This window comes from Melanerpes formicivorus, unplaced genomic scaffold (assembly GCF_026170545.1).
Source record: "Melanerpes formicivorus ecotype bairdi unplaced genomic scaffold, bMelFor1.0.p_v2 SCAF_7, whole genome shotgun sequence".
NCBI lineage: Eukaryota > Metazoa > Chordata > Aves > Piciformes > Picidae > Melanerpes > Melanerpes formicivorus.
The window spans coordinates 9,848,147-9,862,870 of record NW_027142359.1 but is presented as its reverse complement, the minus strand read 5'-3'; the positions used below and the strand labels follow the sequence as shown (position 1 = coordinate 9,862,870).

The 14,724-nt window shown below is 40.6% G+C and overlaps 1 protein-coding gene across 1 annotated transcript; it reads left to right on the top strand.

Moving 5' to 3' along the window:
- Positions 1–9,507: 9,507 nt before the first annotated feature.
- ZNF281 (zinc finger protein 281) lies at positions 9,508–14,117 on the top strand. The gene has a single exon (XM_068140922.1). It carries the CDS (start codon positions 9,756–9,758, stop codon positions 12,399–12,401), a length of 2,646 nt encoding a protein of 881 aa, XP_067997023.1. The 5' UTR covers positions 9,508–9,755; the 3' UTR covers positions 12,402–14,117.
- The last annotated feature ends 607 nt before the right edge of the window (positions 14,118–14,724 follow it).

Genomic DNA, 14,724 nt, shown 5'->3' with positions numbered 1-14,724 from the left:
TATTTAATTATTTTTTTTTCTTGTACCCACCCCTCCCTAAATATATTAATTTCTTTTGCCATAAGAACTGAGAACCACATGCATTTTGAGTCAGTCCTGAAGTAGCAAATAATTTCAATGCTTGAGACAGGGACTGAAATAAAAATCAATTATTTATACAGCCCTACAGTTAAACGGGCTTTTTTTTTTTTTGCATGATAAAGTGCTGCAAGTTCTTTTTATTAATTATACCTGAGATACTGGTTTATATTTTGTTTCTTTCTCTCTCTCTTTTTTTTTTTTTTTTTTTTTTTTTTCCCCCTAAAGTCAGCTCCCATCATAAAAGCAGTTTAAGGCTTCATTGCATAGTATGCAGGAAAACTATGAAGAGACCTTCAAAGAATATAACCTCAGTGGGTTTTACTCCAACTGCAGTGATGTACGATTGAAAGCAAAATTTCAATGGCATATTTGAAACCCAAGATACAGTATAAATCTGAAAATTTGAGAGACCTTGATTATACACAAGCAGTTGGAAGCCATTGTGCCTTTCACCATCATGCAGCAGTGCTAGCTCATGGAAGAAGTGAAATTGCAAACTGAACATGTTTGCTAGGGAACAACCACGAGAATGTAAGCATGACCTTTGGAAATGGTTTTTGCATCAACATAGTTAGACTTAGAATAAATTTTTCATTTTCTGTCTCAAGCCGGTGTAGTGACTATTTGACACCTGGATCTTTGGTTTGGAAACATCTGGCTTTTTCCTTTTAATCCTGGATTATTATCCTTTTCAAAATATAAATTGGAAGTTACAAAACCAATATTCATAACTTTCTTTTTTTTTTCATATTATCAAAACCAGGCCCCATTTTGGAAGCAAGGATCAAACCCCGGAAAAACAGGCAAGGAAAAAAAACAACCACTCTGCAACCCTATTTATGAGTAGCTGCTCCTTCTGCTAACTTTCAGATCCACAACCATAATATCAGTAAATTAATATATGGTTTGGAATATAGTCGTGTATTATCATGGGCCTGTCAGAGATTCCCCAGATATGCAACAGCAGCTAGAGTCCAATTCATGTTGAAACTTGATTTGAAATCAGTACAGCTGAGGTGTCTGAACTCCTCTGCAAATCTGGACCGAAGTGATGATTACCTCTCAGAGAGATTCAGAACCAGCAGAGAGGCATGTTGTGTGCCAACAGGTGGCATTCAAATAATTATTTATTACTATATTTTGTATTTGTTTTTAAGGTAGTTATTAATGCATCAACAACAAGGTAATATCTGAAAGGCTTAACCAATTGGATTTTGATGAGGTGGTTAAAAACCCCTATCAGATGACATACTTAAGTCACACCAGAAATTTGCTATATATGATACCTTATTCTGACACCTAAACAGCCTATCCTTGTTCAAGCAGAGAGGTGGATAGATGACCTCTCTACCTTGCTTCCAACCTTTTTTTTTCTTTTCAACAGGAAAATTTCCTGTCATTCTAAACATACCTTTGTGCAGAGAGGTTACTGCTGGCTTTATCTAAAACAAACTTCAGGGTAGGCTTGCATTTGGCAACAAGGAATGCTAATTTGCTAAGCCTGTGGAAAATCTGAGCTGCTCTTTTGGTACATTAGATCTCAGCTATTTGACTGCACGTTTTATCTAAAATTTGCTATGTGGCTCCTTAGCATCACATGCCTCTGAGAAAGAAAGGTGCTAGAGTACCCCTGGTAACCAAGGTGGGATTTTTTTGTTCTTGTTATTGAAGTCTAAGAATTGTGACAGTAGGACACTCGGCTGGCTAAAATCCCATTTTTCAACTGTAACTGCTCCTTTCCTTACAAGCAGTTAAACCAGTATTTCAGAAGTCATCATCACTTTTATGAATCATCAAAATTTCTGTGGATAAAGATCAGACTTTGTATTTGTTGGTATTATTTTCAGTATGGGACATAACTGTCTTTGTGGCAATGTGTACAGAACAAAGCCTGAAAAACTGGTTTTGTGTTTCATTTCTTACACAAGTACTCAGTGTGGAATCTAGAGCGACACTCTACCTACCCATCTCCGCTTCACCTGACATTAATGCAAGTATCTTTCTAACATGGCTCTGAGCTAAGAAAGTATTGTCTCACTCCATATGCAACCAAGGCAAAGAGGAATTAATCTCCAAGGACATACCAAAGAATGTTTAACAGGTTAGGTTGCTGAATCGTTCCAGGGTCTTTACTATGGCAGTTTATTAGTACCAAATTTGCTAATTTGGCAGCGTTACAAACTTTCTGCTTGTTTTTTTTTTTTCCTTTCTTTTTGTTTAACTTCTAGTTTTTATAGGCAGAAAATCTGAATTAAAACCATGTTGTCTCATCCTGTTTGCCAAGTCTGCAAGTACTACTTTAAGTTGATAACTGCAAGAGCTGGAGAAGCTGCTTGTGGGACAATAACTTTGAAATTTCACGAGACTACTGTTTCGAATGTCAAGCTTTTTACCTGGTGAAGTAAAGGTTTCTAACTTCATCTATGGTAGGAATTTGGTATCCTTTGCGTTAACTCTGATCTTGTGTGCCACAAGTTTCCTCAGGCTTATAGATTCTAGCACTGGTCTGGATTTAAAAGAAACAGCAAACCCCTAATTTGTCCTTGCCAAGATAATATTTAATTCTTTTTAGGATTACAGGAAGACCAGTTGAGTGAGTAAAATGAGTTCTGCTTACAATCTGCAGTTTCTGTTGCTGTAATTCAGTTGGTTGTTTTCAAGTTATGAAAAATAAGCAGATTTAGTTCAGTATAACTGCATATGATCTATCTTTCTCCCATACAGCATAAAATTTCTTGCAACACAAAACTTTTTCAGTGATGGAAATTTTTCAGTCCATACTACAGGCATGCTTTAAAATGTTGTTTTTATTAGGTATTAATTTACTAAACAAGTGTTTAATTTATGTTCTAAAATCTCTTAGCATGCAGTGTTTACATGCATATTTTGAGAATATGGTTTTATTTAATTGACCTTTGGAAGTAGTCCAGTATGGATTTTAGTAGCTGAGAATTCTTAAAAACCCTTTTTAGTTATGTCAAACAAATGAAAGATCAAAGGCTTAAAAATTAACAGGAGGATGAAGTAACTCCACATGCTTGAAAATGGGCACATTGAAAAATATCAGAATTCTCACTGTAACACTCTCTACCACACCAAAACATTATTGCAACTTACTGTTTAATCCTGAATGAAATATGGTGTCTAGAAAAGGAAGTTTTTAGAAGATGTCAAATACTAACAGATTGAGACAAAAATGTTAAAATCAGGGAAAGAAACTTGTGATAAAAGAATGGCTGTGCAGGTTTCTGTTGCCCTAAAGCAGAATGAACTTCTGATAAGAGTGTCAACTTTCAGTGGTACCACCCAAATTGGAAGAGATCCTGACAAACTTGCTAAAGATTAGAACTGTCCATAGACTGATTTATTCAAGATAGCAAGGACAATTCTGGTAAGTCCTGCCAAGTTTAAAATCCGAGCAATCCATTTACGCCCAGCACAGTGTGACAAATAGAACTGTAATTAAGTATGCAGTAGTTCTTCAGTCTCCAAAAGGCAGGACTGTATCTCAGCTGAAGGTTTTTCAGCTCCTGCTTGACATCAACCAAGAACACATGCTCCTTTTCCATGAGACTTGAAAAATAACAGGTGTGCTTGCACATTGTTTTCTCTCTGCCCTTGGCCAGTTTTTCTGTCTGGAAACCTTTAACCTTTCCAAGGCATAGATGACTTTATTCTCTCTATATATGTTACTTAGCATAGTGTGGCTACAGTTTTATTGAGTGTTCATAGGCATTATCAGAACAAAACCCACAAATGTGCCTTCTGTGCTTCTTAATGCAAGCTATTCTTTTTAAATCCCCACAGATGTAATAAAGCTCTTCTGGACAAAATTGCTGTCTTGATCACAACACTGCCTAATGCCTGGAAGCCCCAAAACCCCACATGACCAGCCTGAGCAACCAAAGAGTTAAGGCAGCCATAAAACCATGCAGCAGGCAACAGCATGGCTCACTGAAGAAACAAGGAAGTTCTTATTATTTTGCTGTCAATGAGCTAAAGAAACTGAGCTATCAATTATATCAGACCATATTATTTTGAATACTTCAAACCACCTGAGGATTTTTAACTCTTCATTTTCATCTTGGATGGACCACAAACTATCCTGTACAGGTAACTGATGATAACATTGTATGGAAAATTATCCCTCATTATTTGTTGTGAGTGTCAATACCTTGTAACTTGTTGCAAGCAATGAGTAAAATTCTTGTTGGGCTGATTCTTTCAGCATAATTTGTTGATAGACACGCTCCCCTGACAATAAAACAAGGAGAAAAATTCTCAGAAGTCTACAAGAAGAAATAAGATAATAATATCCACAGCACTTCCTATTTCTAACAGTTAAATATTTAAATGAGCTGATATTAAGCTTAGGAAAAGCCAAGCCTTGGCATGCCAATTTAAGGTCTGGAATCTTTAATGTTTCTAGACTTCCTGTAAGATTACCAAATATCCAAACCTAAGGAGCTAACCAGTTTGTTTACTTGTGATTTATGAGATTAATAGATTTCAGAAGAGACTGAGAAGCCATTAAAAGCATTTTTGTTCATTTCTAAGTTAAAAAAAAGGCATTCCAGTGTGTTAGAAGGCTTGAATCTGTGTATGTATGTATGTGTGTATATATACATTAAAAAAATATATTTTTTTTAAAGTCTTGATAGCAAACAAGATAGTTTGGACTTAAGAGTTTTGGTAAGACTTTTCAGTCATGAAAGCACCTGAATAAGAAGCAGCATGTGATTTTATACACTATTCTGGGAGCAGTCTCAGACAGGAATGTTGGTTTTTTTTTTTTTCTTTGATCTTAACAGATGATCATTCTCTGCCTCTTACTGTGGCATTTACCCATTCCTGCCTCAAGGGAAATCCTTAAAATCCTGGGAACCTGAAATGGAGATAGGAGGAAGTAAAGGTGTATACTTTACACCTCCTCCTTTTTTAATGCAAACATAAAGCAGGCCCTGATCAGATTCATAAATAAAAGTGCTTACATAGGTTTATGTGTGTTTACACTATTAACATTTGTATTGGTAGCACTGACAATAAAATCTGAACCTACAGCTTTCAGTGCTATCAAAATCTTAACGTACTAAGAGACTTTACTTGCAATGATTTTTTTTTCAGAAAATTCAGTTCCAAAACACCTGTGATGCTGCTTATATTGCTGTATAGTGAATAATTTGAATAATCAGCTGCCAGATGCCTGTGTTCAATGCAAATATGATGTGCTCCTATTACTTCCTATAACTTCAATATTTGCTTTTATCTCAGAAAAATAATTATTACAGTGTAACTTTAGACAAAATTTCCAAGCTCTGTTTTTTCCCCCCAAGATTCTAAATACAGATTTCAGATGATACTGTGAAAAGATTCAGAATGGTTCACTAACACCATATTTGAAGAGATAATGGGGATTTTATTCTACAAATGCTTTTGCAGGTGAGTAATTTATCCAAGTTAGCATTCTGGTTCTGTTTGCAAATAAGCAGCATAACATAGTTGTGGTATATTTTATATGAAGGCACATTCAAAAATGTAGCTTTTGAATCTGCTCTTATTGTTGAGGTCACTGATATAATCTGGAAAGAACTGAAAGGAAGTACAGTACTTTAGAGAAAAAAAGCAATTAAGCCCATGGCAGGGGGATTGGAACTAGATGATCCTTGAGCTCCCTTCCAAACCTAACAAATCTATGATTCTAAGCAAATACTAGCTCTTCCAAAGATTTTATGCTGGCACTGAGTAATCCATGGAAATATTACATATGAATGATATTACTGATTGCTCTTTGCCTAACAACATGATGATTTTGTTAATGAGTAAATCTAGAATTAACCCATGGTCTGTTCAAGTAATTTGCAGGTTGGATTAAAACTTGTACATTTCTTTGTTATTCAAATGTAGTTTCTTCTCAGAAAATACATTCTGCCTGAAAGCAAAGGTTTTTTCCTGATATATTCAAATGGACAGCTTAAATATTATAAAACAGGGTTGGTTTGCAAATAAACTTTAAAATAGGTTATAAACACATGGTGAATCTTAGTGACAGAAGCAATTTCTGAAGACTTTTACACTTTATTTCCATTTGCTGTTCTGTTCTTCCTAGCAATCTGCCTGTATTTTTCAGGATCCTGCCTACAGATTGCAAGAATCAGTAACATTTTGCACTGTTAACTTAGATCTCAGCAACACACTCTTCAAAAATGTGAAAATCTTCATAGAAACTCACTGAAGTGAGTATTTTGTTTGGGTTTTTTTAACTTGTTTTGTCTAATAATAGACTGATTAGAAGCAAGCTATTAAAAGAATTTTGATAAACCATGTATAACTTTCGCCTGCTTGCACTAGTTTTTTCTTACTTTTGTCTGTTTACAATTCTGAAATAATTAAGTGGTGTGCATACATTTCTACAGATGCACAAATATATTTTCAGTGTAGGACCAGAAAACATGTTTTCCTAATTTCAGCTTTTTTGTTTTTGTTTTTTTTTATAAGAAAGCAAAGATGTCTGCACCTTCTCAGTTTGCTTCAGCATCTTTGTGTTTTCACTTTCTAAAACGTATTGTGCTGCTCAGGAGACCATTCAAATTAATTCTTCTAATTAACGTTTCAGATCCTTTAGTGCTAAGTTTTTCATTGCCGAACAGTTGAATACCACAAACACTGCAGGCGATGCATTCTGATGTTATCAAATAAATGCTCAAGGTACAGCTTATAATGTTGAAAAATAGAAAAATAAATTGACCTTGATGAAGTGTGTCTTCTTTTGTCTGTTCCCAGGAAAGTTTATTTCAGGTATTTCTACTGCTGAAATGATTAGAGTTAACAGCTTTTTCCCTCCATTTTATTTTACAGGGTCTCTTCATCTTCCTGATATATGGGGTGTACAACACAGAGGTAAGTCTGCTTGGAGTATCTCAAGGCTGACAGAGTGAATGAGAGAAATGACAGGTTTCTTATCTTGATAACTGAGGGACAAAGTTGGCTTTCCATATGAGTGTCCTACTGCCCTTCATGCTTGGACTAGCTTATATGCATCCCAGCTTACCATTAAACACAGACACCCTGAATAAAGGGACAGACTCATTTCTCATAGGCATTGACTAATATTTTACTGCTGCTTTAAGTTTTTTGAATTCCTGGTCTTTCTTTTAACACTAAGCCAAACCTGACTGTCCTAAACTTTCATAATTTGGTTTACCTTTTAAAAGTACTTGTTAGTTTACATGGTATTTAAAGGAAACAATTTAAATATTAAAAGAAATTTTACTTCAAGTTCTTGTTTAGTATAGAAATTGCATCAATTACCATTTTTTTACATGAATGAGGTAGTTTTAAGATTTTAAAATCTGATTGAAGGCTTTGTACCAGTTAGGCCAATGGGAAGTGCTTGATCTTTACAGCTTGAACTACCCTAATTATATTTCTTTTAGCAAATAAAGCAGAAAAATCCTAAGGAATTTATCCATCTTCTTCTATTACTTACATTATGTTAATGATAAAAATTAGTATGTTATGTTTCAAGTTTGTAAGCTAAAGTTCCCCTGCAATTCACATTTTAATAGAAGTTGGAATTCAGCAGTAAAATTCGAAAGAAATTTTTAAAAACACCTGCTAAGTCAAAACAAATGAAGCAGAATTCCATTCAGATTTTATTAGCATCCAAGGAAAATAATCTCCTGATAATTCTGCACACACAAAAAAACTATTTAAAAATAACAAAACTTTTAGCTCATTTCTATTCTAAAGATGAATTATTTCCATACCTTGCAACCAAAGCAACAGGCATTATTAGCAGCATAGAGTTTGTGGTAACACTGCGACAGAGACTGCTCCACTTGGGTTCCACCACTTGAAGCCGAGCTGTTGGGGCTTTAACCCCAGCCAGCAACCAAGCACCACACAGCCACTTTCTCACTCCACACCCAGTGGAAATGGGGAGGAGACTTAAAAATCCCAAAATAAACAAGTAAAACTAATGGGTTGAAATTATTTTTAACACCACTATAATCATAATGAAAATTAATTTAACAAAGATAAATAAAACCCAAGAAAAAGCAAATGATGCACAATGCCACTGCTCACCACCCACTAATTGATACCTGAACAGCAATGGGCTCCCCTGTGAAGCCAAACTCCCCAGTTTGTATACTGGGCATGAGATCCTATGGTATGGAACATCCCTTTGGCTAGCTTTGGTCATCCACCCTGGTCATGCTCCCTACCAGCTTCTGGTGCACCTGCTCTTTGGCAGAGGCATGGGAAACTGAGAAGTCCTTAACTTAGGATAAGCACTACTTAGCAATAACTAAACCATGTTTGTTATCTACATTGCTCTTACACCAAGTGCAAAACACAGCACTGCACCCGCTAATAGGGAGGAAGTTCACCCTCTCCCCGCCGAAAGCAGGACCTAAGCTGAGGGGTAGGGGCACCAGCTAGTCGGCAGCCCGCAGTTAACCTGTCAGTGCTGTGTTCTCAGCTGGGAAGAGGCTGAATCACGAGGTCGTAGTTCCCAGTTTGTACGTGGTGATGATTTCCTATGCAATGTGCATCAGTGGGCTGTGCATAATGTGCTAAATTGCTACACCAAATTAGTTTTTCTTTGTGGTATCTGACTTCTGGCAGTCGGTTTATTAGGTTAGTGGTGCTCTGTTCAAATAATGTTAATCTTTTGAGATAAAAGTAGCAGCTGCCATGACACAATTTGACTGTTACAAATGTTACATTCTAGCTTCTCCCTACCTGGAGATATTTAATAAGCTACGATCCTGAATGGGAGGCGCACAGAGCTGAACTGTTGTAACGTGCTCGGGCAGGGTAATGCCGCTAGCAGGAGGGCGGCCGCACCTGTGATTTTAATTATAGGGTGAGTCTCTCCTGCAGAAGGAGAGGGTGGCGTTGGCCCGGTCCCGTTAGGTGGCAGCCGTCCGCTCAGCATGGCTGGCAGCGCCGGCGACCAGTACCGCACGCTACCGGCCGCTCGGCGCCACTCGTGGCACTGTCACGCTCCTAGGTGGCAGAAAGGCTGTCGCACACTCTATTCCCAGCAACACGGCGGCAAGCCTGGAGCGCGTGTCCAGGACGGCGCTGCCCGAGGCTCCCGCCGTGGCCGTGCGGCGCGGCCGGCAGCCCGCGGCAGCGGAACCCAGCCCAGGCAACGCCCCTCAGCAACGCGGCGGCGGGGGCTGAGAGGCGGGGCCTACCCCTCCACAGCGGCGTCCATCAACATGGCCCTACCGCTCCCCCGCACCCCCCCCCCCCGCCAGCCCCACGCGATCGCGGCGACCGGTTGAGGGGTAGGAGGGGGGGCAGCTGGCGCCTGCGCGCTGCCCGGCCGCTGGCTGTCCGGCCGGCCGGGCTGTACCCAGCGTGCTACGCGCCGCGCATGTGCAGTGCGGGGCCTAGGGGCTGCTAATTCCATTGTGGAGCGGACGCGGCGTTATTTTTAACTGGAGGCGGCGGCGGGAGCCGTAAGTGCAGCCCGGGCCGGGGGCCGCCCGTCGGCGCGGGTGGGGGTGGCGGCGATGCGCCCGCGCGGCGGGTGCGGGGCCGCCGCTGGAGCCAGCCGCTGAGTGGGAGCCCGCCAGCCAGGCAGCGAGCGGTGTCCGGCGGGCGGCGGGTCCCGCAGCCCCTCTGGGCCGCGCCTCCTCTCTGGCCCGCCTTCCTGGGGGATGAAACTCGGCAGCGGCTTCCCCGGCGGCGGTGGCGGCAGCGGCAGCAGTAAGAGGGCGGCGGCCATGGAGCCCACCTTCCCCCCCAGCATGGTTATGTTCAACCACCGCCTGCCTCCGGTTACCAGCTTCACCCGGGCGGCCGCGCCCCCCCCGGCGGCCCAGCACCCCCCGCAGTGCGTGTTATCTCCGGCCTCCTCCGCCGCTTCCTCCACGGCGGCCGCCGAGCCCCCGGCGCCTCCTCCCCCTCAGGACATGACTTTCAAGAAGGAGCCGTCGGGGGCTTTCCCTTCCGCGCCTTCCTCCTCGCAGAGGAGCCCCTGGGGCTTTCTGCAGTCTCTAGTGAGTATCAAGCAAGAGAAACCCAGCGAGCAGGAGGAGGAAGAGCACCCGCAGCACCATCACCACTACGGGGGGCTCTTCGGAGGGGCGGGGGAGGAGAGACCCCCTGGCCTAGGGAGCGGCAGCGGGGAAGGAACCGGCCAGAGCGTGATCCAGGACCTTACCCTTCTTCACCACCTGCACCAGCATCCCCACCGAGACCTGTTACTGAGTGGCAGAGGCGAGGGCGCCCCTGGGAGCTCGAGTGAGCCAAAGCACGATGCCCAGGTCAAGAAGGCAAAGAGGCCAAAGCCAGAAACTCAGGGAATCAAAGCCAAGCGGAAGCCAAGTGCTTCATCCAAACCCCCCCTGGTGGGAGACGCAGAAGGTGCCGTTGCGTCCCCCAGTCAGAAACCTCACGTCTGCGAACACTGCAGCGCTGCCTTCAGGAGCTCCTACCACTTGCGCAGACATGTGCTCATTCACACGGGGGAGAGGCCTTTCCAGTGCAGCCAGTGCAGCATGGGCTTTATTCAGAAGTACTTGCTGCAGAGACATGAGAAGATCCACAGTAGGGAGAAACCTTTTGGGTGTGACCAATGCAGTATGAAGTTTATCCAAAAGTACCATATGGAAAGACACAAGAGGACGCATAGCGGAGAAAAGCCATACAAATGTGACACTTGTCAGCAGTATTTTTCGAGGACTGATAGACTGTTGAAACACAGAAGAACATGTGGTGAAGCCATAGGTAAAGCAGGGGCCGGAATGGAGCCCGGATCATCAAATAACATGGGTAGCTTGGCTGCGTTGTCTCAGGGAAATACAAGTTCCTCAAGGAGAAAAAGCAAAACAAAAAGTGCATCCACTGAAAACAAAGGAAATAAGTGTAGCAGCAAAGTAACTGAATCTCCAGTTACAAGTAACGTGGCCATGCCAAATTATGCAGTTGATATTCCTATTGTGTCTTCCAGTGGTGGTCTAGTTGGCACAGGTGTAGAAGAACTTCAGAAGAAGGTGCCAAAATTGATCCTGAAAAAAGCAAGCAGAAAACAGGCAGACAAAAACTACCTTAATTTTCTATCACCGCTGCCAGATATTCTGGGGCAAAAACCACTGTCTGGGAAACAGAGCAGCTCACTAGGCCTAGTAGCCAATACTAGTGTTGAAACTATTGGCCTTCTCCAAAGTACAGCTGGTAAACCAGGTCAAATAAGTAGCAATTACGATGATGCCATGCAGTTTTCAAAGAAAAGAAGATACTTACAAACTGCAAGCAGTAACAGTGCCTTTTCAATTAATGTCGGACACATGGCTTCCCAGCAGTCCGTCATCCAGTCTGCAGGTGTTAGTGTTATGGATAACGAAGCTCCATTATCTCTCATTGATTCAGCATCTTTAAATAGTGAAATAAAGTCTTGCCATGACAAGTCTGGTATTCCTGATGAAGTCTTGCAGAGCCTTTTGGACCAGTACTCTCACAAGTCGGAAGGCCAGAAAGAAGATCCTTTCAGTATAACTGAGCAGCGTGTGGATTTGCACACCTCAGGAGAACATTCAGAAATGGTTCAGGAAGAAAACTTGAGCCCTAACTCTCAAACAGTTTCAAATGACAAGGCAAGCATGTTGCAAGAATATTCAAAATACCTCCAACAAGCCTTTGAAAGAACAACCAATAGCACTGGTTTTGCTTTTGGACCCAGTTTTCAATTTGTTAGCTTGTCTTCAAGTCTCCATAACCACACTTTGTTCCAAGACAAACAGATATACACTACATCTCCACTTGAGTGTGGCTTCAGCCAATCTGTTACCTCAGTATTGCCAACTGCATTGCCAAAACCTCCGTTTGGGATGTTGCTTGGATCTCAACCAGGCTTTTATTTATCTGCTTTGGAGGCGACACATCAACAGTTGACTCCTTCTCAAGAGCTTGATGATCTCATTGATCCACAGAAAAACATAGAGACTTCATCTACCTACCAATCGACATCTCAGAAACTGACTGGACAGAAGGAACAGAAAAACTTGGAATCCTCAACAAGCTTTCAGATCCCGTCTCAGGAGTTAACTAGCCAGATAGATCCTCAGAAGGACATAGAGCCTAGAGCAACTTACCAGATCGAGAACTTTGCACAAGCGTTTGGTTCTCAGTTTAAGTCGGGCAGCAGGGTGCCAATGACTTTTATCACTAACTCTAATGGAGAAGTGGACCATAGAGTAAGGACTTCAGTGTCAGATTTCTCAGGGTATACAAATATGATGTCTGATGTAAGTGAGCCATGTAGTACACGAGTTAAAACCCCAACCAGCCAGAGTTACAGGTAAGGTCCTGACTGTGGCTGGCTGTGGGGTCTTCTTCAAGTAATTTTGTTTTATTTTGACAACACTGCCATTGGAATGTTTCTCCACAGTCCTAATAAGAATAATGTAACATGCCTTTTCAATGCAACTTTTCATATTTAGTTTACCTTGTTAGTGTGATTTTTTTTTTTTAAAGATCTGTTTATTATGGTTTTTAATCAAAAAAACAATAGATTAAAATAGTGGTTTTGTTCAAGTGACAATGTTTAGCAATCAAATTTACATTATATAGATTGTCAGGGAATAGCCCAAAAGTTTTAAAATGCAAAAAAATTAACTTTGTTCCTAGGACTAAGGTTTATTCTAATTGCTTTACTCTCAGGAAAAGTGTAACGAAGCATGGGAATTCTATGCACCACTTAGTGTATTGGAACTTCCAATTTACAGATAGTGACAAATATATCTCAGCTTTTTGAGGAAGGGATCTGCGATGTTTCAAATTGCTGTCTCTTATATCTGGGCAGATCTGAAAGAATTTTGCTACCTAATTCTCTTTGTTTTGTTTTTTTTCTAAAGTACTCCTGTTCTTCCAGGTGTTGCTCATTCCAGGCAGGTGGAGCAAATATTCTTGGGTCTACATGAAGAGCCCAGAATGGTAGCTTTAAGACACACAATCATGTCCCCAGAACTCCTGTGTAAGACTGTAATTCCTTAAAGAGATTCTGTTGACACAAACCATGAGAACAAAATGTGCATTTGGTTCATGTCATTAGAACCCTGACTTGAAATTACAGTCATCATCCAGATAGGCTTTTGGGATGCATTATTTATTATACATGGTTAGAAAAGTTGGATCTTGCTTTTTATTCATTTCCATGTTCTTTTAGTGTATAACGTGCCCTCACTTTTGTGCTCTGGACTTCATCTTGGTGTTTCCTGCTCCCCCATCCCTCTTCATTTACACCTTTTCTTACCCTTCTCCTCTACTCACTCTCACCCCAACTTAATAGGTAGCATTCAATGATTTACATTCCAGGAAAGTGCATGTATTATTGCAGACTTTCTGATGTCTTATGGCATCAGATGATGAACAGTAAACACCCACATTTTTTAGAATTGTGTCAAAGGTTTCCATGTATGATAAGAAATAATATACTCCCAATTGTACATACTAAGGCCCCTATCCTGCATCAGGATCAGCTAATATGGACCCCTGTGCCCAGCAGTGTACCAGTGATGTCACTGGAGGATATAGGGGTTTGCAGCAGTTCATTATTGCAGGCTTTTAGGGCCTAAGGCTGCAATTCCATCAAAGGCTTCTGATGATGACATCAACTACTAAAAGTAAAACTTGAGTGGCTTGTTAATATCAACAGAACTTTTCTTTGGAATTATTGCCTTACTTTATGTATATTTTGTGGTACATTATTTATTATATGTGAATCCTGATTAATGCCTGTGGAGCCACAGAAACCTGCTAGAAGTACTGGTGGCCATTCAAAGCTGCTGAGAGGCAGTGGCACTGCTCTGAACCACTTTTTTGCAAATGTATTTTTTGATTAGTTTTTTAATGTAATTTTGGTGATGTTTATGCTGATGGTTTTTTATGTACTCTTGGTGATGTTTCAGTCTTACGTGCTTTTCTGGTGTCAGGAAGGTACCAGTGGTTGTTTGCAGTCTTATTGTGTAATAAGCCTATTACAGGCTTCCTTGTATAATAAAGTTATTAACATTGTGCAAGTGTAAAACACTTCTGTTATGAAAGTGGTGTATTATTAAATGAATTGTTACGAAAATCCTGGGTGATTTCTCCCATTGTCCCTCACCACTAAAAACTGAGTCCTGAGCCCACTTGTAATCTCTTTTACTAGGTGAACTATCTTTTTTTCCTTTTCTTACTAATCTAAAGTTTGTTCTCGTAGAATCCATATAACTCCATTAACTTTTGCTTTATACTTGATTATATATTTCACCCTCTTTCAGTTTTAAAAAGCAAACAACTGCAAAGACAACTTAGCCTGTTATTGGGGATCAAATAGTCCTTGACCACTCCTGGCTTTTTCAGTACCTTTTCTTTTGTATTATGGAGGTTTATAATTTACATTCTTTATACTGTGTGTAGTAGAAGTTACATATGTATTGTCTGGCTGTTTGCTTTAACTTAATACTAATAAAACCCATTATTCACAAAATCATAAAGATATCACTTCTATTACCCAGTCACACTTTGGAGAACCTAATTGGAAACATGAGATTAAATTTTGAGAAAGAGTAATATAATTTCCTGGCATGTTTTCAGCATGTTTTTTTCCTTCAATTTCTCTTTAGGTCAGATAATCTAAATGCA